Source organism: Mesoplodon densirostris, chromosome 2 (assembly GCF_025265405.1).
Source record: "Mesoplodon densirostris isolate mMesDen1 chromosome 2, mMesDen1 primary haplotype, whole genome shotgun sequence".
NCBI classification, from domain to species: domain Eukaryota; kingdom Metazoa; phylum Chordata; class Mammalia; order Artiodactyla; family Ziphiidae; genus Mesoplodon; species Mesoplodon densirostris.
Window position 1 is genome coordinate 91,415,295 of NC_082662.1, and position 27,245 is coordinate 91,442,539.

A 27,245-nucleotide genomic window follows, 5' to 3' on the forward strand; every position below is an offset into this window, starting at 1 on the left:
TTACATTTACATTATGGTTAATTAAATTTAATAAAATTAAGAATTCAGTTCCTCAGTTATACTAATGACATTTCAAGTGCTAAGTAGCCACATAGGGCTACCATTTGGACAACAAATGTAGAAGATTTCCATCATCACAGAAAATTCTTGGAATTGCAGTCTGCTGGAATATGAGTAGAATTGCTGGAACACAGGATATCTAGTTTTTAGTTTCAATAGATGTTAGCAGTTTGCCCTCCAAATGACTCATTCCCTTTTACCCCAGCAAAAAATTCAAGTACTAGTATTCTTTCACCCATATCAAAACTTAATATTATGGGTTTAAAACCATTTTGGTGATATTTTGATAAAAATGGTATCATTTTATTTGGTATTTCTTTGCCTAGTAGTGTGGTTGAAAATCTTTCTGTATGTTTTTAGGCCATTCAGATTTTTTCCTTTTCTGGAATTGTCCCTTTTTTGTTTTTGCCTGTTTTTCTTATTGTTAATCCCCTTACAAGCATTTTTAATGTATTTTGTATACTAATTCTTTGTTTTATGTGTTGCAAATATCTTTTCCCAGTCTATGGCTTGTCTATTTAAGCTTTTATTTAGGGGTTTTTAACTTGGATATAGTCTAGTTTTTCTGTCATATATTTTGTGGTATGTTTTCTGCTTTGTTTAAGGAATTTTCTGTCCCTGGGTCATAAACATATTCTCTTATTATTTAATACTGTGAAAATTTTGGTTTTATGTTTTTTTCCCATCTACTTTGGTCCTTCATCTGTATGTAATTTATTTTTGTGATGGGGTGAGTTAGGACCTTTTTTTCTCAGTTGAATGAATAAGCAGTTTTCTAAGCACCATTTATTAATCTGCTCTTTACATCATTGATATAAAAAGACACTTTTACCCTACATTAAATTGCTTTATGTATCAGATCTGGCCTGTTTATTTTTGGCCACCCCACTATCACACTGGAATAATTGCTGTAAACTTTATGTTTTAATATCTGGTAGGGTTAATCCCATCTCTCTCTCTCTCTCTTTTTTTTCCCTCCAAAGTTGTTTGGGCCTGTCTTGCTCATTTGGTATTTTTCATCAGCTAGTCAAGTTTTATGAAAAATCTTTTTGGGATTTGATTGGGAATGCATTTTCTTTATGTTTAATTGTGGAGAATTAACATATTTTGAGTCCTTTATTAAATTGTCTTAGGCACTTTAATAAAGATCTTTATATTTTTCATTTGGTTCATTTTTAGGTATTTGAAAAGTTTTTCTCACTATTAAGAATGAAAACTATTATTCCTGCTTGTCTTAATTACATAGCCAGGGCCTCTAGAACAATGTTCATTAGAAATACTTATAGCTTATATCATTGTGTCAACCTGGATAATCACCTGGGTAGCTTTTAAAGTAACATTGATGCCCAGGTTTAATCCCAGAATATTTACATCAGAATCTCTGGAGGAAGAGACCCAAACATCAGCATGTTTTGAAGCTCTCCAGTCAACTTTAGTGTGCAGTAAAGGTTCAGAACCATTGCTTTAATAAAAGAACGCTACTAAAGTTTTACCACTGGCTCTGATGTTTGTGGTCTGTTTCTGATAAAACTGGTTTATCAAGTTAAGGATATTTCTTTTTTTTCTGTATCTATTGAAGTAATCATTTTTTTCCTGCTTTAGTTCATTTAAAATTAGTAATTACATTGATAGATTTTCTCATGAGGAACTGTCCTTAAATTTGGGGGTTAAAATTTAGGTCTGCGATCCATTTTGTGTCAATTTTGTGTATAGTGTGAGGTCTGGGTCCAATGTCATTTTCTTGTATATAAATGTCTGCTTTTCTCAACAGAATTTGCTAAAAAGATTGCTTTTCTTTGTTGAATTGTCTTGGCACCCTTGTCAACAATCAATTGAGAGTTTACTTCTGGACTCTCAATTCTATTTCATGGATCTATATGTCTGTCCTTAGGGCTAGAACCACACAGTCTTGATTAAGGTAGCTTTCGGGTACGTTTTGACATTGGAACATGTGAATTGTCCAACTTTATTCTTTTTTAAGGTTGTTTTGGCTACTCTGGGTCTCTTCTTGCATTTCCATATAAATTTTAGGATCAGTTTGTCAATTTCTGCCCAAAAAAAAGGCAGCTGGGGTTTTGATAGGAATTGTACTGAATCTGTAGGTCAATTTGGGAATTATTGTCATCTTAACAATGTTAAATCTCCTGATCCATGAACATGGGATGGCTTTCCATTTATTTGTAGCTTCTTTAGTTTCTTGCAACAATGTTTTGTAGTTGTTAGGGTACAAGTCTCACACTTCTTTTGTTAACTTTACTTGTAGGGCTTCTTTTTTTTTTTTTGCTTGCCATTATCAGTGGGATTGTTTTCTTTGGATTGCAAAATGGGATAAGGGATACAGCTCATTCTTGTATATTGATATTGTGTCCTGCCACATTGCTGAAATAGTCCATTATTCTAACAGGTTTTTGGTGGATTCTTTAGAATTTTCTAAATACAAGCATACCTTATTTTATTGAGCTTTGCAGATTTTGCATTTTTTACAAATTGAAGGTTTGTGGCAAACAAACCTTGCATCAAACCTATCAGCACTATTTTTCCAACACCATTTGCTCACTTCATGTCTGTGTCTCAATTTGGTAATTCTTGCAATATATCAAACTTTTTCATTATTATTATGTTTGTTATGATGATCTGTGATCAGTGATCTTTGATGTTACTACTGTGACTTGCTGAAGGCCCAGATGAATGCCAATCTGAATGCCTTTTTTTTTAACTTGTCTAAATGCCCTGGCCAGATCCTACAGTGTTAAATAGAAGTAGTGAGAATGGACATTCTTTTCTTTTTCCTGATTTTAGGGTGAAAGCGTTCAATCTTTCTTTATTAAATATGATTTTAGCTGTGTTAGCTATGGGTTTTTCAGAAATGTCCTTTAGATTGAGGAAGTTTTCTTTTTATTCCTAGTTTACTGGGTGTTTTCATCATGAAAGGGTATTGGATTTTATTAGTGATATTTTTCTTTATTTTTGAAGATGATCAGTTGGGTTTTACCCTTTATTCTATTAATATGGTATATTACATTGCTTGATTTTCAGATATTAAAGCACCTTTGCATTCTTAGGATAAATCCCTTTTGGCCATGGTTTATAATCCTTTTGACATATTGCTAGATTTGGTTTGCTAGCATTTTGTTGAGGACTTTCGTGTTTATATTCTTAAGGGATATTTGTCTGTAGTTTTCTTTTCATATCTTTGGCTGGTGTTGGTATCAGGGTAATACTGACCTTATATAATGAGTTGGGAAACATTCCTTTCTCTTCTGTTATTTGGAGGGCATAGGTGGGGGAGAGTTTGTGAAGTACCGGTACTTTTTAAATGTTTGGCAGAATTCAGTTGTGAATCCTGGGCTTTTCTTTGTTGGCAGTTCTAAAATTATTAATTCAGTTTTTTTGCTTGTTATAGGTCTATTATGATTTCTGTTTCCTATTGAGTCAGTTTCAGCAGTTTGTGTGTTTCTAGGAATTTGTCCATTTCATCTAAATAACTTTTTATTGTTTATAGATATGTATTTAAAAGTGTTCCTTTTTTTTCTCATAAGATCAGCAGTGATTTTAGCAATTTTTGCCTTCTCTCTTTTTTTTTCTTGGTCAGTCTAGTTATTTTTCCCTTTGGTTTTGTTGGTTTTTCTCCAGTGATTTTCTTCTCTTCATTTCATTTTATTTCTGCTGTAATATTTATTACATACTTTCTTCTCCTTGCTTTTGGGTTTAATTTTTTTCTTCTAATTTTTTTAAGGTGGAAGATTAGATTATTGATTTTTTTTTTTTTAGCACAGCTGCTGGCTTTTGGCTAATCTCAACTGAGCTGAGGCAGGAAGTGGAATGGCATAGCCCCAAGTTAAACATCAAGACCCTGCTGTCTTACTGAGGTTTGGTAGTTTCTTGGGTAGATGATTTTCAGTTCCTTTTGTGGTTTTGGTTAATTGTCAGAGTTCTGAAATTTTTTAGTTGTGTTCCACATATTTTTGTTGTTTTAGGAGAGTTAGTTTGCCCACATCCTCTGTCCACCATTCTGGAAGTTGATTTCCCCATTATTCATGATTTTTCATGTAATGCAATGCTGAATTTGATTTTCTGGTATTTAGGATTTTTGTAAATATAAGTGATATTTTTGAATTAGGTAACATCCAATCTTTTTCTATGCTTTGGAATAGTTTGTAGAAGATGCTTCTATGATGGTTTAGTAGTTTTTAGGTCTGCTATGGAGAAATGATTCCCCACTATTTTGTGCTTTTTTTCCCCTAAGGATTCTACCTGCTTTAATTTTACTGATCCTTTTACCAAATGCAGCTGCTTCCCTGCCTCTGCCTTAATGTGACCATATGCATGCATTGTTTTATCTTTGTTAGTATGTATAATAGTACTTGGCAAAGTTTTGGCCAAGATTTTTGTCTGTATTGTTCACTGCTTTATCCCCAGTGCCTAGAATGATGCTGTAACATAATGTGTTCCAAATAAGTACTTCTTGAATGAATGAACAACATTGTCTAATCTCTTTAAATATTTCTGTGTACTTCTCACTTATTTTCATCTCCAGTAAAGTCTACCACTTCCTTCCATGCTTTTATTTCCTTCCTGTACTTCATACTAGAAACTCAGTATTGTTTCAATGAATCTGTAGCACTTTCTACAAGTAAATATTTATTGAATCGAATCTGGTTTTAGAGCTAATTCTTTTCACTAATGTCAGTATTATTGTAACCATTAAATAATATATTTTTACATAACTTTTGTTCTAACACTCTTTGTTTTTAGGCCATGGACACAGTCATTCCCTCTTTAACGGTGCTCTGGATCAGGCACATGGCCATGGAGATCATTGCCATAGTCATGAATTGAAACATGGTGCTGCACATAGCCATGATTATGCTCATGGACATGAACACTTTCATTCTCATGGTGAGTACAGCCTAAATACTTTCAAGTGGACAGCTTTTAAATAAACAGAAATTGTGTAGATTAATTTTTGTAGTTGAAATAATCTGTTAAAAATATTGCAATCAAGTTCCTTTCTAATGAGTCAGACTGAATGGTTTCCTGGACTAGTTTATTTTTAGTATATAATGAAATTAACTTGGCATAGGCAGTGAATGTAGCTTTTTTCAGTGAGTTTATCATAATAAAATGCCACTATTTTAAATGAGTGTCAGTGAATGAGGAACTATTGCATTTTAGCAAATGATTTTTTTGAAGTATAATGAGGCCTTTTGTGCCATATATAGGCTTATAAAGATACGACAGGAGTTTTCAATTTTTCGCATTTTTCTTGTAATTTTGATAGCTATCACCTGATATTTACCTCCATGTTTCCTTAGAAATCTTTATATGCTAACTTATATAGTACTGGGTACTAAGTTATAAGGTATTTATCAGCTTAATTAACATTGTATTTTAAAATTATATTTAAATAGTTTATTCACGAAATTTTAGAATATAGATTAATAGATAGAAGCTGCTTAGGTGATACCGTTTGATTAATCTTTAAATAAATTATATGCGTAGGGCTTCCCTGGTGGCGCAGTGGTTGAGAGTCTGCCTGCTGATGCAGGGGACACGGGTTCGTGCCCTGGTCCAGGAAGATCCCACATGCCGCGGAGCGGCTGGGCCCATGAGCCATGGCCGCTGAGCCTGCATGTCCGGAGCCTGTGCTCTGCAATGGGAGAGGCCACAACAGTGAGAGGCCCGCGTACCACAAAAAAAAAAAAAAAAAAAAAAAAAAAATTATATGCTTAAAAATTGTCTGTACTTGGCACACAGACCAAATCCTAAAGCTTTCAATTTGAAAATATGAAATGGGCCTTATAGATTGAATACTAAGACCCTAATTTTTTCAGTCTCTAACATTTGCTATATTTTTGTAACTATTACACTGATATGCTTTAAAACCTGCTTTTCTAAGTTTTTTGCTCACATGCGTCCCAAAATAATTTTGAAAAACTGTATATTGCTCACATTTCTAAGATGATTTCTAAAAAAAATTGTGTGTTTAAATAATTGCAAAGAATGTAATTTCTGATACCTTATAGATTATATTTTAGAATGAAACTTCCATATTACTCTATTGAATATAGTCAGTGAGTGGACTCTATAAATACCCTAGTGATTTGAGACCCACTGTCACCCATTCAAAAATGCATAAGCAGTTATAAATTTTACAGCATCCTGTTTCTCCTCGAATTCTTATTTCTATTCCGCTTCCTTTCCAGAATTTTATAAAATGGAGTATATTTAAGTCCTTAGTTGACCATCTGTTATATTTCTTGGCAATAAAATATGTATATAAATTAAAATATTTTATTTCTTAGGCACACAAGACATTTAAACATTTCTTTTGGATGGAGTTATTGTAGCTTTTACTAGTATAAAGTCAATGAAAATAATTCTATTCTGATTTTTGATATGTATATAAACATAAAAAAGCAACATTTTATTTGAAATACATATCCTTTTTTATTTTATATGGCTGTGTTGGGTCTTCATTGCTGCACACGGGCTTTCTCTAGTTGTGGCAAGCAGGGGCTACTCTTAGATGGGGTGTGCGGACTTCTCATTGCGGTGGCTTCTCTTGTTGTGGAGCACGGGCTCTCGGCACATGGGCTTCAGTAGTTGTGGCATGCGGGCTTAGTAGTTGTGGCTTGCAGGCTCTAGAGTGCAGGCTTAGTAGTTGTGGCTCACGGGCTTAGTTGCTCCGTGGCATGTGGGATCTTCCCAGACCAGGCCTCGAACCCATGTCCCCTGCATTGGCAGGCGGATTCTTAACCACTGCACCACCAGGGAAGTCCCTGAAATGCATATCTTAATGATATGACTGGAAGTCTTTTTTTTCCTCAATTAGTTTATGGATAAATAACACTTATTAGCATAAAACAGGTTTGGCGTCAATTCTGTTCCTATTTTCCATCCTTATAATGTAAGTATCAATACTAAGAAACTTTAAATATAAGGAATTCTGTTATAGCAGTTCCAGTTAATTCTTTGAACACCTTCAGAATTACATTCCAAAAATTGGATAACCTATCACCAAATGTTATTTTTATGACTTAAATGTAATACATGACACTATAAAACTCCTTGAAGAGAACACAGGCAAAACATTCTCTGACATAAATCGTACCAAGTTTTCTTAGGTCAGACTCCCAAGGCAATAGAAATAAAGGCAAAAGTAAACAAATGGGACCTAATCAAATTTATAAGCTTTTGCACAGCAAAGGAAACCATGAACAAAACTAAAAAACAACCTACAGACTGGAAAAAATATTTGCAAACAATGAGACCGACAAGGGTTTAATTTCCAAAATATAGAAACAGCTCATACAACTCAATAACAAAAAAAACAAACAACCCAATTTAAAAAAAGGGCAGAAAACCTAAATAGACATTTCTCCAAAGACATACAGATAGCCAATAGGCACATGAAAAGATGCTCAACATTGCTAACTATTGAAGAAATGCAAATCAGAACTACAATGAGGTATCACCTCACACCACTCAGAATGACCATCATTAAAAAGTCTACAGATAACAAATGCTGGAGAGGGTGTGGAGAAAAGGGAACCCTCCTTCATTGTTGGCAGGAATGTAAATTGGTACAGCCACTGTGGAAAACAGTATGGAGGTTCCTTAAAAAACTAAAAATAGAGTTGCCATATGATCAGCAGTCCCACTCCTGGGCATATATCCGTAGAAAACTCTAATTCAAAAAGATACATGCACCCCAATGTTCATAGCAGCACTGTTTACAATAGCCAAGACATGGAAGCACCCTAAATGTCCATCAACAGATGAATAGATAAGAAAGATGTGGTATATATACACAATGGAATACTGCTCAGCCATAAGAAAGAATGAAATAATGCCATTTGCAGCAATGTGGACGGACCTAGAGATTATCATACTAAGTGAAGTAAGTCAGAAAGAGAAAGACAAATACCATATGATATCACTTATATGTGGAATCTAAAATATGACACAAATGAACTTATTTACAAAACAGAAATAGACTCACAGACATAGAAAACAGACTTTTGGTCCAAAGGGGAAAGGGGGTGGGGGAGGGATAAATTAGGAGTTTGGGATTAGCAGGTACAAACTACTATATATAAAATAGATAAACAATAAAGTCTTACTGTATAGCACAGGGCTGTATTCAGTATCTTATAATAAAACATAATGGAAAAGGGAAAAAAAAGACTGTCTTTATCTCGACCAGCTATGTATAGACAGAAATCTCATGCTCTTATCAGGAGCTGGATTTTTAGAAGAGTTACACTTTTTTTTTTTTTTTTTTTTTGCGGTATGCGGGCCTCTCACTGTTGTGGTCTCCCCCGTTGCGGAGCACAGGCTCCGGACGCGCAGGCTCCGGATGCGCAGGCTCAGCGGCCATGGCTCACGGGCCCAGCCGCTCCGCAGCATATGGGATCCTCCCAGACCGGGGCACGAACCCGTATCCCCTGCATCGGCAGGCGGACTCTCAACCACTTGCGCCACCAGGGAGGCCCAAGAGTTACACTTTTGACTATCAGGATTTTCAAGGTAGCTCCATCCTTCTCCCCACGCAGCAGTGCCATATTAAGACAGAAGTCATTGTGTAACCTTATGCTTTTATACTTCTGGCATTGTTACAGTGTTCCATCAAAGATGTAGTAACAAGGGTGTATCCACTCTTTGGTGCTGTGGGCCAAGAACCATGACTCTGTTAGTCATCATCAGAAAGCTCATCAGTCCACCTGATGATCCCATAACAAACATTGCTGATCTTTTACATTGTTTACCTGTATTTTCTGCTTTGATGTTAAAGCTGATTAGTAATCTTCCAAGTATTTAAGTATAAAAATTGCAGTATTTTTTCATTTCGTCATTATAAAGGCAATATGAAAAAGTATTTTTATCTCTTCTGTATGAAAAGCTTTCTGTATTCATCTAGAAGCTATTGGGAAACTGTTTGCCATAGTCCAGTTTTCCTGGATGCTGTCCTGGCTTCATTTCTTGGTCTTCTTATAATATCAAGCAGTAGTTTTTTTTTTCTGGATTTTCCAATTATAAAATTGGTGCAGCAGGCTCTGTAAGGTATGTTATGAATATTAGAAGACTCAGTGTTTTTAATTTACTGGGTTTTTTTTTTTACCAGATTGCTTAATATGATAATTTCCTAAATACTCTGTACTGTTGATGCAGCTTGAAATTTCCTATGTCTATCTTCATTTAATTACCATATTAAATTTTAAAAATAATTTTGTAGGTCTGATGTGGCTATATAGTCATGCATCCTTCACGATACATTTGAATGAAAAGTACTCTGAATTGCAAAAATTGAATCAGGAATGAAGACATGTTTTAAAATAATTTAACTTAACTCTCTACAGATGGCCCCTCCTTAAAAGAAACAACAGGACCCAGTAGACAGATTTTACAAGGTATGACAAGCAATTTGTATATTTCTCAGTTTTATGAAACTGGTTTCATAGTTTTGAGCTATCTGAAGTTTTCCTTTAAGAAAAATGTATAACACAGTATTTGTGTTTAAAATGTTAGCCTTCCTAGTCGATTTTTTAATATATACTATTAGGTATATTAGCAGATGTTCTTTTAACTGTCACTAGGCTGTTTTCTCAGATTTAATAAGAAGATTAAAATATTCAGAAACTATACTGCTTAAATCTAAATAAATACTCATGCCAGTGACTCTAGTAACACCGTAATATTTAGTAATAAATAATAGTATGTTTGCCTTTGTAGAATTATTAAATAATTTTTCCAAGAATAATATTCAACATGTATTTATGTTGTGGAAAAATGTAATGCTAAAAATGTAATGCATCCAAACTCAAATAATGTACAGAGCTAAGAGTGAATCCTAATGTAAGCTATGAACTTGGGTCATAATGATGTGTCAGTTGTAACAAATATACTACTCTGGTGGGGGAGGTTGACAATGAGGGAGGTTATGCCTGAGTTGGAACAGTGGGCGTAAGGGAAATCTCTGTCTTCCACTCAGTTTTGCTGTGAACCTAAAACTGCTCTCAAAAGTAAAGTCTATTATATTAAAAAAAAAAATAATGCAAAGGGAGATCTTTCTCATATCCATAGGTGTCAAATTATGTCACCTAAAGAGGAGCTTACATATTATGTAAAATGATATATTACAGAATTTTACAAGCTAGAGAAAATCAGTCTTGTCTATGAACTATGGTAGTTTCTTTTTTGGGATGTGAACCAATCTTTGGCTCTGGATTTCCATATAAACTTCACTGTCACAGTTCCTAATTTGCAGCTCCCCATTTTTCTGCCTTTATTAACTTTTGACTGCAGTCTGACTTTCTCACTAGCTTGTGATCCAACTTCAACTGTGCTTATTTTTATTTTCTCCTCTATTCTTTGATATAGTTCTTGCTTTTTATTTTTTCACTGTGAATATGTTCCTCCATACTGAAGAGCTTATTTCAGGAGGCTTAAATGTGTCTTGTAGTGACTAGTTTTCCATTTGTGAAATACACAGAATTGTTTTAGGACAGCATTTGCTGAAATAGCTTGTAATCATGCATATGTAATGCATCTATATCCAATGCTACAAATTTAGCCTTGATAATAAGAACTTAGTTTTAGTCTTGGAAATCATCAGAAGTTGAGGGAAGGGAGGTCAGATTTGCATTCCTAATTATCTTTTATACAAGCTGTTGTGAAAATTAGCTTGTATTTTCAGAGTATTCATTAATTTATGGTGGCTGAAGCAACCCAGTAGAAAGCTGAAGGTTAGGATAACTTCCAGGTACTAAAACTTTTCCATATAGATACTCACACATGAAAAACTGACTTTACTGAATTTTTCAGTATTTGCTGCATTTTCAATATGACTCCTGGCTTTGTAGGTTCATGGGCAGTTAAAATATCAGTATCCTACCAAGTATTTTAAGGGTTTTAACTTTTATATAAGTTAAACATGTTAGTTTAGATTTCTCTCTGTAGTGATTTTCTTCTTGAAACAGTTACTGGAAAGTAAGAAGGGCTTAGTTAGTTAATGACACTTGCTAGTAAAGCCAGTTTTCAGGTCAGCAAATAAGAGGTAGCCAGGGACTTGCCAGTCAAAGGAAAATCAAGAACAAAGGATTCTTTTCTTTTTCCTTTCAGTGTTTAGAGCTGCTTTCAATTCTGGTCCTACCAAAACATTGATTAAAGAATGTATAAAAATTTAAAATCACATATCACTTAAGAGTTTTGAAGGTTAGGGACCCTCAATCCACTTCCACGTGTATCTTCCTCCAGTTTTAATTTTAAAACTTAAAGTGGTCCCAAAATTTATTAATCTATTTAATTTTTTGTTATTTGAAACACCATAGAGAAATAGAATATTTTTTTTTTTTTTTTTTCTTTTTGCGGTATGCGGGCCTCTCACTGTTGTGGCCTCTCCCGTTGCGGAGCACAGGCTCCGGATGCGCAGGCCCAGCGGCCATGGCTCACGGGCCCAGCCGCTCCACGGCATATGGGATCCTCCCAGACCGGGGCACGAACCCGTATCCCCTGCATCGGCAGGCGGACTCTCAACCACTGCGCCACCAGGGAGGCCCTAGAATATTTTTTTAATAGGTGTGCTTGTAACATATTTTTTGTTACAGAAAAAAGAGCTGTTGACTTTTTGAAGAGTTGTTGTAAAGATCAATACTGTGTACAAATGAAAAAGCATATTAGGTACTGAGGAATCAGTTACATTTGGTATTAATACATGGTATAAAATTCCACATTAGCAGATTGATTGAAGCATATTTTCATAGAGTGTGTTAAGATTCAATTCAAGTGTATTAAGATTCAATTAACAACTTGTTAATAGTCCCATTTTTAAATTATTAGAAAGTGTTTTCAAGTTTAAATAAATCTGTTTTATACCTAAAACATAATTGGGTTACCTTTAATTGCTTATTGAATAATAAAAAAGAAAAATAAGTATTTCTAAAGTAGACACATGGTTTCACACATTAGATATTTCTTTTCAGATAGAGTAGTTGATGCTGTTGAAGAATGTTCTATTTCTAGCAACATGTGGTTGAGGTTTGTTTAAGATACAGTGTTTTGCTATACAGTAAATTTTACCTCTTACAGATCTAAATGTTGAATAATTTGTCTTAGTTAAAATTTTTTTAAATAATGTATACTAAACTTAATTTTTGACATTTTTTAATGGTTTTCCAGTCAAGTATCAATTATTAAATGTTAATATATCTAGGTTCTTGGGCAGAGTATCAGTATCCTACTAATGTAATATTTAATTATTAAAAGTTCAAAATATATTTACATCCACTTTAAAATATTCAGATCTCTACTTTCTTTCATATCATGTTTGAGTTTAGTGTGTAACTTTAGGTAACAATACCTTCAGGATAATTACCAGGATTAGCAGTATGGTCCATAGGAAATTCTAGTCTCAAGTGGTAATAATTTTAATTACCAGCAGAGGGCTCTGTGTGTACATATATTTGTAGTTATAAACAATGTTTTCTTGACTGATTCTTTCAGCCTAATGCAGTTTTCTTCTAACAAATTATTAATTAACTTCTGGACTCTTAACCAGAGATGAGTGTGCACAAAAAATTTTTTAAATCAGTTATTTCTCTACTTCTTCATATATATTATAGCAAAATACTAAGGATCATTAAGAGCAAGCATAACTTATGAGTCAAATATTTTAACCCCTGCTGTTTTTAAAAGGAAAGATTATTCCAATTCCCAAAGGTACTATCAATATTACTTCTTTACTAAACAGTGACTCTGCATTCTTACTGATTTTCAAATTGGTATTTAGTTTTTTATATATAAAATCAAGAATATAGTTTTAAGAAATATTTGCATTTTCAGTTGATCAGAAAATGTTATATTGATTTTCATTATGCTTTATTTCTAGGTGTATTTTTACACATTCTAGCAGATACACTTGGGAGTATCGGTGTAATTGTCTCTGCCATCATGATGCAGAATTTTGGTCTAATGATAGCAGATCCTATTTGTTCAATCCTGATAGCCATGCTCATAGTTGTAAGGTAAGTGTTGGTATGTTACTTTCAGGTATTAAAATGAGAGGTGATAAATATACTACTTAAATTACAGATCTAAATTATTATTATGTTGGGGGGTTTTTGGTCTTTAACAAATTCCTACATAGATTATTTGTCTTTTCATCTTACTGTTTTTTTTCTGTGTTTACCTAGGGTTTGATATTTCTTTTTGGTATTTAGTAATTGATCTTCTGTAAATCAAATCACTAGTAATTTTCTTAAATCCAACACTATATCTGTAGAGTAGAACATTGGAAATATAAAATGTATTAATGTTAGAATATTATTCCTTTGACATCTGTATTTTGCACTATCAAATGCAAAAGAATATTAAAATCTCTTCTAGAACTATTTTTAATTTATAAAGTTATATTATTATTGCAGAAGTCTTATAAAATTGCTTACTGAAGTATATTTATGTCCTTCTCCCTATCTAGATTATAAATTCTTGAGGAAGAATCTGTCTTTTAGCTCTTTGGCTCTCTGTTGCCTGTCATAGTACCAATGTGTATGTAAAAGTGTGTGTGAGTGTGTATAAATTCTCAATAAATATTTTCTGAATTAGTGTATGGTTACTATCTCTTAAATTTCTGTCAAGTTATTTTATTATTATTTTAATTTTTATCAGAATAATGGAACATTATGTGCCTTTATTTCACAATCTTGAATTATTTATATAGATATGTCTTGATTGGACTGTTTTTGTCTAATTTATCCATATGATTTTACTGTTAGTAAAGCTATCTTTGTAATGATAAGAAGACCTATTAGAGGGCAGACTGAGATGATTTTTATAGCTTGCAGTTGAATAGAATAGACTTTAAAAATTACAATGAAATTATAATCTTATAAATTATAAATTAGTCATAAACGTAGGTTTTTAAGTTTTTGCTTAAAAAATAGGGTACAGTATACATTTTAAACATGAAGATTATTTTAAAATTTTCTTTAAATTATTTGTACTAGGAATCATCTCTGCTATGTAAAAATCTTTTATAAAACTTGGAATCTCTTTTCTTCATCTTTGGAAATCTTACATATTTCCTTGAAAGTTCAGCTTGGATTCACATATTCTATGAAACTTAACTCCTGATAGACTTACATCTGTACCTCTTTATTTGCATGTTCAGTGTTTATTTTATTTTGTGTTATAATTTGTGGTTGCTTCTAATACTTCTTAGAGTAGGATCTTAACCTTTATTTTCCTTTGTCTCCACTCTTATTATCCTAATTCTCCTATCATTTGTTGCTTGGAAGAGATTGACCTTTCTGTCTCCCTCTAATTTCTTTTCCACATTGTGGCCAAAGTGATCTTTCTTTAATGAAGATTATGGTACATGGAAAAATAATCTTGCTTTAAATCCTGCCATGGCTTTCTTGCCCTCAGGATAGAGTCTGAATTCCTCAGTAGGCCTTCACATTGGTACCCATTTATCTCTTCAGTCTTTCTCTCACCCTGTCTCAATTTCTATTCTGCTCTCCAGCCACAGTAAATAACTCAGTTCCCTGAAAACATATTATGAGCTTTCTGGATTCTGAGCTTTGCTCGTGTTTCCTCTCTCCAAAATAAAATACTCTTACACTGAGTGCCTTTCTCCTTTCCCCTTCACCCCCACAAGTGCATAGATAACAATTCTCATCCTTGAGATTAGATTTCAGTTTAAATGGCACTTCCTTGAGGAAGCGTTTCCTGAAAGTCTACCTCCCAGGAGGGGTTAAGTATACCTGTTACTTAACAGTAACAGTATACGCCTGCTACTCCTCTTGTGGCATTTACTAACTATGTTGAAATAGCCTGTCTTATTGTCTTCCTTAAGCTCCATGAGGGCAAACTGTTTTTTCATTGTTGTAAAGTCAGCACCTAACTCTGCCAGGCATTTTCTATTTGAAAATTTTTTGCCAGGCATTTTCTATTCTGGTGCATTTTCTATTTGAATCAAAATAAATTCGTGTTTTTTCAGTCTCAGAGAATTATTTTCTCTAATCCTAAATCGGAAATTCTTACTTAGTTCTAGTCCCATTCAGTTGTTCCACAAATATGAATAAATAAATAAACAGACACACAGAGGACAAGAGAACTTTTTTTTTCCTGAAACATAACACATTAAAAAGCTACACAAATTATTTTCAGCAAATATTTATTAAGTAGACCCTCTCACCAGCGTGGTGAAAGGACAAGATAACTTACTGTTTTGATCTTACATTATAGTAAAAGAGAGAGACACAGACAAATTAATCAATAAACCACTCAAGTATTTAGCAGTTAATTGTGCAGAGAGTTAAGATGGGATGTTAGTGACTGAGGTGCCATTTTAGATTGAGTCATAAGAGAAGACTTCTAAAGAGGGAGGATTTAAATTGAGATCAGAGTGTCGAAGAGAGCATTCTAGTCTAAGGAACAGCTAGTATAAAAGCCCTGTAGTGGAAAGAACATTAGCACTGAAAGTAGGTCATTATGGCAGAAGTATAGGGAGTAAGGGGAGAGTGCTTTGAAATAAAGCTGAAGGGATAGGCCTGGGAAAATTAGCCAGGGTTAGGAGTTTGGATTTTATTTTAGGTGGAGGAGCAAATCATAGGGGGTGACATTATTTGATTTGTATCCTTAAAAATAAGGCTGCTTTGTAGTTAATAAGATTAAAAGGGGGTAAGAGGGCACACAGGCAGACCAACTAGAAAGATATTAGAGTGGACCAAATAAGAGGCCAGGGTTCCTTGGTCTAAGGTACTAATAATCTAGGAGGTAGAAAGACATAGCTAAAGTTAGAAAATGCTTTGGGCCTAGAATTAATAAGATTTGCTCCTAGATATGAATGTTTAGGTGAAGGGTTGAGTGAAAGGGGGGAAATTAGGATAAATCCTAGAGTTTTTACATGAGCAACTGAGTGAATGAAGGTTCCTCTACTGAAAGAGGGAAGACGGGGGAAGAGTTATTCAAAGGGCATTGCTGATCAGAAGTTCTGTTTTGGTTGTTGCTAGGTTTGAGGTCTCTCATTAGACATTTATATGGTGATCTCAAGTAGGTGGTGCAAGTACAAGTACAGAATTCTTGGGAGCGCTCAACTGAATATAAAGGATTGGAAATAGTTCACATATAGATTTAAAGTCATGGAGTAGCATTTATCTGTCATGAATTCCACAATTCCTACCCCTTCCATTTTCCTGGAAAGCAACCCTCTTTTCTGCTGAACCCAATTTAGCTAAAGGGAATAATGCTTCAGGCAGCCACAACCAACTACAGTTGGCTTTCAAGATAAACCTATAAAACTTAGGTGTCATCCTTGTCTGAGTCCTACTGACCTGTTTATAAAACTTTTTCTTAGTAGTTTACATAAGTATATATTCTCAAATTCATATAATTTGATTCTTTTTCATTTTTGTTAAGCTTTAACATTTTTACTTGTTCTTTTCCTTTGTTCTCATATCAAAAGTAATACATATTGATTGTAAAAAACTCAAACGTTATTGAAATGTGCAACTCGTCTATTGAAATGTCCTTTCAATTCCACCACTTGGAGATAAAGCAGAAAACTTTAACGAATCTTTAAGTCATTTAACAAATGTTTTAGTGCCCACTCTGTGCTAGTCAGTAAACAATATAGCAAATACCCTACCCTCATGGAGCTTATATTCTAATAGGGGGTATAGTCAATAAAGCAGATGAACATTCAAATAGATAATGTAATGTCATATGGTGATAAATGCTATGAAGTAGGGGAAGGGGCTGTATTTTAGAAGGGCTTGGGAAGTCCTCTGCATGAGGTGACATTTGAGCAGAGACCTTAATATTGAAGGAGAGGGGCTTGGGACTGGTCAAAGGAAGAGCATTCCTGATAGAGGGAACTTCAAGTAAACACACTGAGGTGGGAGCATGCCTGACGTGTGAGGAATGGCGAGAGGGGAGTGCAGTGAATAGGGCAGAGAGGTGGCAGGTATATGTATCTAGAGTATGGGGAAGGGGTTGAGGTGAAAGATAGAAATTTGGGTGTCATCAAGCTGCATGGTATTTAAAGCCATGAGATTGGATGAGTTAGCCCAGAGAATGAGCACTGATAGAAGTGGCTGGAGGACTGAACCCTAGGGGAGGTGGGCAACAGAGGCAGCTCCAGCAGAGGAGAGGAAAGTGGAGTGGCCAGTGAGGAGCTAGGAGAGACATGGGCGTGCCTTGTTTCAGGAGCCGTGTAAAGCAAGTGTTTTAAACAAGAAGGACTAATTAAGCCTATTAAATGCTTTTGGGCTGATAATTGGTAACTTAGATAACATGCCCAGAGGAGTGATGAGAATGAAAGCCTGATCAGAGTAGCTTCAAGAGAGAATGGGAGGGGAGGAAATGGAAGTAACTGTAGTCAACTCCTTTTCAAGGCCCTTTGCTGTAAAGGGGAGCAGTGACTGCTGGTGACACTGAGGGCTCACTTTGAGGTTTGTGGTCATGAATTTAAAGTGAAAGCAACCAGCACAGTTGTGTTTTTTTTTTTTCTTTTTCTTTTTTTCTAGTCTTGTTCAGCTACTTGGTAAAAGGTATGGAATAGGCAGAGAGCTGGATTTAAAAGGTTTGAGGTTTTGTTGGGTGAGTGTTGGGTGAGTATTAGTTTCCCATGTCTATAATCCCTGCCTTGCTCCTTTCTCACTGGCAGAGTGAGAAAGGAGCAAGGCAGGGATTATAGACATGGGAAACTAAGATTTAAAGGTAATAATAGATTCTGAAAATGAAAGTGATGGGAGTGAATTGGATTGGAATTCTGAGAAAAGTGTTAAAGATGGATTGGGGGAAGAAACCCAGAAGTAAGAAGGTTTATTGAGTGCTTGAAATTGAGATCTTAAGGTCTAAGGTCTGATCATAGGGGTGGCTCCAGGAAAAGATCATTATATAGAGGCCAAATGTCGGATGGATTGTTCACGTGGATATTTCAATTAAGAGTAATGAAAAACGTAGAGATGGAAAGAGAATAAGCCTGTTGCTAAACTATTCAGTGGCTGAAGGGGAACTATCAAGAATTGTATCACTAGTAATTAGGATGGGTAGAAGGTGGCATAATCTGATGGCATGGGCCTTAAAGGAGCTGTGTTGGGGAGAAGTAGGAGGAACAGTAGTAGTGATAAGTGAGGAGGATATTTACCTCCCGGTAAGTCCCAGTAGTACCAGGAGTGTGGGAGAGAAAGTGCTCTAAGGAAAAGTGTCCTCAGGTGATAGCCAGTTTTCAGGTAGAGCATGAACATGCTGTGGCTATTTAGAGGAGAGGCTGAAGATTTAGTGAAAATTACATATTTAAAAGTAGTTTTTTTAAAATTATGGAAATAGTTATGTTGATAAAGAAACTTAGTAAAATATAAAAAAGAATAAGGAAAAAAATTACCCATAGTTCCACCAGCCAAGAGAGCTATGTTAATATTTTTATGGGTTTGGCTTTTTCTTTTATTCTGAGTCTCTTTTCTTTTATATATATATATATATATATATAAATATATATATATATAATATATATAGTATTTTTATCTGTATCATATATATAAGATTACATTCTGAGTAAGAAAATTTTTTTAGCTTTTTCTGATAATAAATATGTAGTCATTATAGAAAACGTGGGAAATGATGAAAATATAAAGAAGTCAAGAAAGATCAGTCAGGATCACAACGCGCAGGGGTCACATTATCACTTTAACAGTATTTCTTTAGTCATTTTTAGGCCTTTTCTTTTTTTCCATTATTCAGTTTCTACTACATGTGCTGATTTATTAAGTTTGGTCAGTAGTAGAGCATTCACAGGTTCTAGATGAAAGATAATAGTACAGTTATTGTTTTAAGTCAATAAAGTTTTGGGATGATTTATTAGGTAGCAAGGTCTTAATTCAGTGACAATAAATGACAAGATACAGGGCAATGCATAAGTATGAGTCATTATTGTAAACAGTCCATATCTGAAGTATATATTTCTCTTTACATGTAGGATGGGGGGGAAAAAATATATATATATATATATATATCCCTGAATGTTAATTGGATCTCTCTGGGTGATGTAATTTTAAAATTATGCTTCTTTCCTAATTTTTCTAAAGTAAATCAATAATTGTGACTTTGCCTTTTAAAAGCATATATATATATATATGTATATATATATATATATATTTTTTTTTTTTTTTTAAATGGCAGGCAGTAAAAACCAAGGTAGCTGCAAAGTACAAAATTAAGACATTCTAGTTCAGTCTGTTTTTCTGTTAAGAAAGCAAACTTATTTTACTTAAATATTTACATGATAATGAAATATTTGCAAGCAGATAACTTTGAGACACTTCTCAAATTGATTAAGAGTTTGTCTAATTAGTCAAAGCTAGTTTTAGGAAGTAGATTAAAACTTTTAAGCACTCAACAAAATGGAGTATAGAGAAGTAATTTTCCTTACCGTTAATTTTTTCATATATTCTCAATTCACTAAAAACAAGAGAAATAATGGTACTCTTTATATATTCTCTAGATCTAAATGTTCCTCAATTGAGAACGTGCCATGAAATAGACATCTGTCCCTTCTAGGCTGCTCAGATTTCCTAGAAAAAGACATTTTTTCTCTAAACATTTCCTAACACGCAAAGGGTAATTTAAACTTCTTTGTGAAACTCGGTTGTACTGTGATGGATTTTTTTTTTCCCAATGAAAAGCAGGAAATTGAGTATAATAGCAAGAGTATAATCTTTTATCATCTGAAAATATAGGAGATTTCAGTGTGATTTCACTTTTTTTACCCCCTTAGTAAGTTGAATTGGAATGGAAAATGGATTCATAACTTAGAGAACAGAAATCTGAACAATTAGTTGTAGCTTTGAATTGCACTGTGATTTAAAAGCTACATAAATCTGTAGCTTGATTTTTGATTCACTTAAATAAAAAGGGTACCTGTGCATGATGGGAAAAAATATATAAACAGGATGCAGAAAAAAGCTCTGTTACTGGTGTGGTATTTCTGAAGCCTTTTTTTTTTTTAATCAGTTTTCTGCAACTCACAAGTTACTATCTTGTGGTGCTCTGACTTTCACTAATCATTTGTAAATACAAAGAAAAGTTTTCTTAAAAAAAGAAATTGTCTTTTTGTTAGGGGCAAAAGTATTTCAAATAATATATTTATTTATTATCATATAGAAGGAAAAAATAGCCCAACTTTTAGAAGCAAACCAAGGCTTTAGAAATAACAGGTAGTGGTCATAAGCTGCAGTATGAAATGGAAAGAATATACAGTAATGAAACAAAATTTATAAAGTTGAAATTCTAAATGATTATCTAGATGGTTATCATTGTTCAAGAATACAGGATTTGGATCAGATACTGATTTTGATAAACCTTGTTGATTTTGTGGTTAAATAGATAATTATTTGAGCCTATATTAAGTCAAAAAAGCATTTTTTTTAAACAAGTAACATGCTACCATATCTTCAAATAGTTATATATATATGAGAAATTACGGATTTTTTTTTTCAAGAATGGTTTTGGGTGTTGCCTAACAATTTCCTTTGCGGTTTGTCTTTCAAGTGGTTATAACTTGTGCACTATACTTTTGGAGACTAAGATAAAGATAAACAGTTTCACAAGATTTTAACTTGGTGTTTGTACTCATATTGTAAAATCAAACGTATGGGAATATTATTGTATGGTAATTGTATTTTTTAATCATATGTAAAACCATCATAGTAACAGCATTTATAAATACTGAATAGTCTAACAGCTTTTCTCAACCAGCACTCTGGGAGAGAATACCCTAATGCTGTAAAGTATCCATTTGTATATAATTATTAACTTCATCTCTGCACCTAGAAAAGTACTGGTTATGTACTATTCTTGCGGGCATTGAGAAACAGTCACTGAAATCATTTTATGTTCAATGGTTCAGAAGAGGGATCCCAATTAAGAAAGTCTGGCAGACAGTCTTAGAAATATTAGAAGGAACAGAGTAAGTGTGGTAATATATTAGTGATCATAAGCCAATAACATTAGATAAGAGAAAGTATTTGAGACTTAAAAATTGGAAAGAAGAGATTATTCTTTTATGTAAAATATATGACTATATTTCTTTAAACCCTCTAAGAATCAATGGAAAAACTATGACAAACAGGTAATTTAGTAAAGTTACAGATGCAAAACTAATGTATAAAATGAGTACCCTTTATATATAAGCAAAATCCAGTTGAATGTTACAATTAAAGAGAAGACACCTTTTCAGTAGCAATAACAAAGACAATCTAGAGATAAAATGAGTAAAACTTGTAGGAGAAAAAATTTAAACACTTCTGAAAAACAAAAGTAGACTTTAACAGAGCCTTTTTTTGTCAATTATGGTGTTTTTAAAGAATCAACATTATAAACATGTTAACTCTTATTTATAAATTTTAAACTATTCTAATAAAAATACCAACAGGATTTTTTTTTTTCTAGAGAGGAGGTAATAAAAGTTGAATTTAAAGTTTATAAGGAAAAATGAAGAAGCAGGAGGAATAGCCAAGAAAACCTTGGAAAAGAAGATGTAAAGTGTTAAAGCCTTCACAGTTTCTTGGGTTTTTTTAAATATTTATTTATTTGGCTGCACTGGGTCTTAGTTGTGGCACGTGGATCTTTGTTGCCACGTGCAGGATCTTCCTTTTGGCATGCAGGATCTTTAGTTGCAACATGCAGGATCTAGTTCCCTGACCAGGGATCAAACCCAGGCCCCCTGCATTAGGAGCATGGAGGCTTAACCGCTGGACCACCAGGGAAGCCCCAAGCCTTTACAATTAAAATAGTGAGATGCCTAAAAAAGAAAACAGACTAATGGAGCAGATTAGAAATTCCAGAAATAGATTTATATGCAAATAGAAATGTTATAGGGATAAAGGCAGCATTTTGAGTCAGTGGGGAAAAGATGAGCTTTTTACTAACTGGATAACCAACCATGTGGAGAAAGATAAATTTGGAACTGTACCTCATACTATTACCTGGATAAATTCTAAATGGATTGGAGCTCTAAAAGTAAAACTCGAACCCATGCTAATACTAGAAAAAAAGCATGTCTGAATTATTTTTACAACATGGGAATATTAGGGGAACAGCTATGGCTCAAAACCTAGAATCAGTGAGAGAGAAGATTGATGAATTAAGTTACATTAAAAAAAAAAAAAGAACTTTGGCATAGAAAAAAGAGCACCATAAGGGAAGTCAAAAAGCATAATCAATTGGGATAAATATTTGCCACTTAGGTCATAAAGGGCTAACCTCCCTAATATAGAGAGCACTCTTAAAAATAAAAATTAAATTGGGGGCTTCCCTGGTGGCGCAGTGGTTGAGAGTCCGCCTGCCGATGCAGGGGACATGGGTTCGTGACCTGGTCTGGGAGGATCCCACATGCCACGGAGCGGCTGGGCCCATGAACCATGGCCACTGAGCCTGCGCGTCCGGAGCCTTTGCTCCGCAACGGGAGAGGCCACAACAGTGAGAGGCCCGCGTACCGCAAAAAAAAAAAAAAAAAAAAAAAATTAAATTAAATTAAAAAAATTAAAAGCCTGATAGAAAAATGGGCAAAAGTATAAGGTCATTTAGTTCAAAGGAAAAGAAATACAGATGACTTTTAAACATATAAAAGTAGTTAAGCCTCACTCATAAAAAAGGAATGCAAATTAAAATATATTGTAACACCACTTCTCACCAATCAGGTGGATAAATATCCAAAAATTCGCACAATGTTTTGGCAAGGCTGTAGGTAAAATAAGTACTCTCATACATTGCTGATAGAAATGAGAGTGGTACTATCTCTGTGGAGAGAACTTTGACAAACATCTAGCATAATTAAATGTATGTTTACCTTTGATTAAGCAGTCCCACTTCTAGGAATGTATCCTAAAGATAAATTGGCAAAAATACATAAAGATATATTTTAAGGCCATTCTTTGTGGCTTTCTGTGTTTGTGCCAAAGATTGGAAAGAACACATATGTACATCAGTAAGGGACTTCTATGTATCCCTAAAAAAAAAGAATAAAGGGAGACAGGAAGTGTAATCAACAAGATGGCATAATAGGAAGCCTTAGACTTTCTTTCCTCCATGGAGACAGATTTAACACAACAAACTGACAAAATACCTCTGTGAGAAATCCAGAAACTAGTTAAAAGGTTCCTGCACACCAGGCTAATGGAAAGCCAACCACATGCAAGCTTGACAGGAAATTCATGACACTCCCCACTTTCTCTCCTCATAACCAGTCCCACCGCCCAAGCCTGCACATGGTGGACTGTTTGGAAGGAAACCCCCACTTCCCAAATTCCTGCGGGGGGAAAGGAGTTTAACGCTAACTGACTTTTAGGGGGATGCTGCCTGAGAGATTTGTCTTGCTTGTATCCAAGTACTGACAAAACTGGGTGCCTGGTTGGGCATCCCTGGGAACAGACGTCAGTTGTGCATTACAGTCTGCAGTATCACAGACAGACACTAGGTGGAACTCCAGGACTGTGACTTACTACAGCTCCAGGAGGCAGCAGTATTGCAGATAGACACCAGGAGGAGCTCTTGAATAGGAGCCAGCATCCTTTTTCAAATAGGAGGTTACATGTGCAAGCTCAGAGAGGGCATGTACCAGAAAAGACTTGAGAGGTCTCCTGAATCTCCAGCCAGGCTATATAGAGTAAGTCCTCCCTGCATGAAACCAGACCACAAAATCTGGAGGGTTGACTGATTCTTGAGGTGCTGAAATCCCAACAATGAAAAATAAGACATACAAAGAAACAGCCAACCATGGAAACAATTAGATATCCAGAAACCAAACCTGAAAAAAGGTGACATATGAATTGCCAGGTAAAGAATTCAAAATTACCATCATAAAGATGCTCAATTAATTAAAAGAAAGCACAGGTAGACACTAAACAAAATCAGGAAAATGGTGCATGAACAAAATGGGAATATCATCAAAGAGATAGAAACTGTGGAGAAGAGCCAAACAAAAGAACAACAATAACTGAATTGAAAATTTCACTGGAGGGACTCAACAGCAGATTTGACCAGGCAGAAGAAAGAATCAGTGAGATTGAAGGCAGGATTTAACAAAAATTACTGAGGCAGAGGAGCAAAAAAAAAAGAAGAAGAAAAATGAGGAGAGCCTGAGGGATTTATGGACAAGCAGAGCAACAAATGCATTACGGGAGTCTCAGGAAGTAAAGAAAGAGAGAAAGGTGCAGAATACCTAGCTAAAGAAACAGTGGCTGAAACTTTCCCAAATCTGAGAAGAAAAACAGATATACAAATTCAAGAAATGTAAGGAACTTCAACTTGGATAAATATAATATAAAGAAACCTACACTGAGGCACATCATAATCAAGCTGTCAAAAGTTACATATAATATGAGAATCTTGAAAGCAGCAAAAGAAGAGCAACTTGTCACATGCAGTGATAACCACAAGGGAAATATTAATAGAATATACGCAAAGGGGAAATGAGAAGGGAACCAGAACATGTCACTACAAAAAAAATCAATGAAACACAAAGGAAGAAGTAAAAGAGGGAAAAAAGGTGAAAGAGAGATGAAAAAGCTACAAGAAACAGAAAACTGAACAAAATGGTAATAGTCCTTCCATGCCAGTAATTATATGTAAAGGGATTAAACATACCATTTCAAAAACATTGACTGGTTGAATGGATTTAAGAAAAAAAGATTCATCTTTATTCTGCCTACAAGATATTCACTTTAGCTATAAGGACTCACATAGACTAAAAGTGAAAGGGTAGCAAAAGATACTTCATACAAACAGGAACCTGAAGAGAGCAGGGGTAGCCATACTTAGCCAAAATAGACAACAAAAACTGTCACAAGAGACAAAGAAGAAACACTGTAAGGATAAAAGGGTCAATTCACCAGGAAGATATAACAATTGTAAATACATATGCTGCTAACATGAGAGCACCCAAATATATAAAGCAAACATTGACAAAAAGGGAGAAATAGACAGCAACATAGTAATAGTAGGAGACTTCAGTACCTTAGAGGAACTAGGAAATCAACCAGTCATTCATTAGAGACTCAGTAGGGAAAGAGAAGACTTGAACACTATAGACCAGTTGGGCCTAATGGGTTGTTGTGGAGCCTGACCCAACTATAGCAGAATACACATTCTTCTTAAGCTCACATGGAACATTCTCCCAGAAAGATGATATGTCATGTCACAAAAGAGGTCCTAACAAAGTTTAGAACATTGAAATTATATAAAATATTTTCTCTGACCACAGTGGAATGAAACTAAAAATCAATAGCAGAAGGAAAACTTGAAAATCCAAAAATATGTGGAAATTAAACAACAGGCTCTTTAACAACCAATGGATCAAGGAAGAAATCACAAGAGAATTTAGAAAATTTATGGAGACAAATGAAAACAAACAAAAACACAACATACCAAAACATATGGGATTCAGCAAAAGCAGTACAAAGAGGGAGGAAGTTCATAGCTATAAACACATACTTTTTTTTTTTTTTTTTTGCGGTACACGGGCCTCTCACTGTTGTGGCCTCTCCCATTGCGGAGCACAGGCTCCGGACACGCAGGCCCAGCGGCCATGGCTCACAGGCCCAACCACTCCGCGGCATGTGGGATCCTCCCAGACCCGGGCACGAACCCATGTCCCCTGCATCGGCAGGCGGACTGTCAACCACTGTGCCACCAGGGAAGCCCAACACATACATTTTTAAAAAAAGGAAAGAAAGATCTCAGGTCAACAACCTAACCTTACAACTCAAGGAGCTAGAAAAAGAAGAACAAACTAAACCTGAAGTCAGCAGAAGGAAGGAAATACTAAAGGTCAGAGCAGAGATAAATGAAATAGAGACTAGAAAAACAATAGAAAAAAGTCAACAAAACCTAGAGTTGGTTTTTTGAAAAGATCAACAAAATTGATAAAACTTTGCTAGACCAACTAAGAAAAAGAAAGAGAAGACTCAAATATCTAAAATAGGAAATAAAATAGGAGATATTACAACTGATATCATAGAAATAAAAAGAATTATAGGGGACTACTATGAACAGTTGTATGCCAACAAATTGGATAACCTAGAAGAAATTGATAAATTTCTAGAAACATACAACTTACCACTGCTGAATCATGAAGAAACTTTAAAGATCTGAACAAACCTATTACTAGTGAGGAGACTGAAGCAGTAATCGAAAAACTCTCAACAAAGAAAAGCGCAGGATCTGATGGTTTCACTGGTGAATCTTACCAAAAATTTAAAGAAGTATTAGTACCAGTTCTTTTCAAACTTTTCCAAAGATTTGAAGAGGAGAAGAGAATCCCAAACTCATGAGGCCAGCATTAACTGGATATCAAAACCAGACAAAGACAAAACAGGAAAACTATAGACCCAGTATCCCTGATGAGTGTTGATTTAAGAATCCTAAGCAAAACAGTAGCAAACCAAGTTCAGTAGCACATTAAAAGCATCATACACCATGACTAGGGGAGATTTATACTTGGAACGTAAGGATGGTTCAACATAATGAAAATCAATCAGTATTATACACCATATGAACAAAATGAAGGAAGAAAAGATGTGGTCATCTCAAACAATGCAGAAAAGTGACAAAATTCAACACCCTTTCTTGATTAAAAACACTTAACAAACCAAGACTAGAAGGAAACTACTTCAACATAATAAAAGTCATATGTGAAAAACCCACACCTGGGGAGGAATGAAAACTTTTCCTCTAAGATCAAGAACAAGGCAAGGATGCCCAATTTTCCCACTACTGTTCACCATAGTACTGAAAGTTCTAGCCAGAGCAATCAGACAAGAAAAAGAAAAGGCATACACATTGGAAAATAAATATTACAATTATCCCTGTTCACACATGACATGATCTTATATGTAGAAAATCCTAAAGATTACACATACACACAAAAACTGTTAGAACTAACAAAAGAATTCAACAAAGTTGCAGAATACAAAATCAGCACTCAAAACCCATTGCATTCTTATATAGTAACAATGACCAATCAGAAAAGGAAATTTTAAAAACAATCCCATTTACCATAGCACTGAAAAGGATAAAATACTTAAGAATAAATTCCACCAAGGAGGTGAAACGTGTACATTGTAAACTACAAAGCATTGCTAAAAGAAATCAAAGAAGATATAAATAAATGGAAAAACATCTCT

At 34.5% G+C, this 27,245-nt stretch overlaps 1 protein-coding gene across 1 annotated transcript in view; it reads left to right on the top strand.

The window, feature by feature from the left end:
- SLC30A7 (solute carrier family 30 member 7) overlaps positions 1-27,245 on the top strand; it is a 75,963-nt gene that overhangs the window by 19,235 nt on the left and 29,483 nt on the right. The window contains exons 6-8 of the mRNA XM_060090200.1: positions 4,816-4,959; positions 9,423-9,473; positions 12,950-13,085. Of these exons, the coding sequence (XP_059946183.1) occupies positions 4,816-4,959; positions 9,423-9,473; positions 12,950-13,085 (331 nt within the window). The remainder of the gene's footprint in view (positions 1-4,815; positions 4,960-9,422; positions 9,474-12,949; positions 13,086-27,245) is intronic.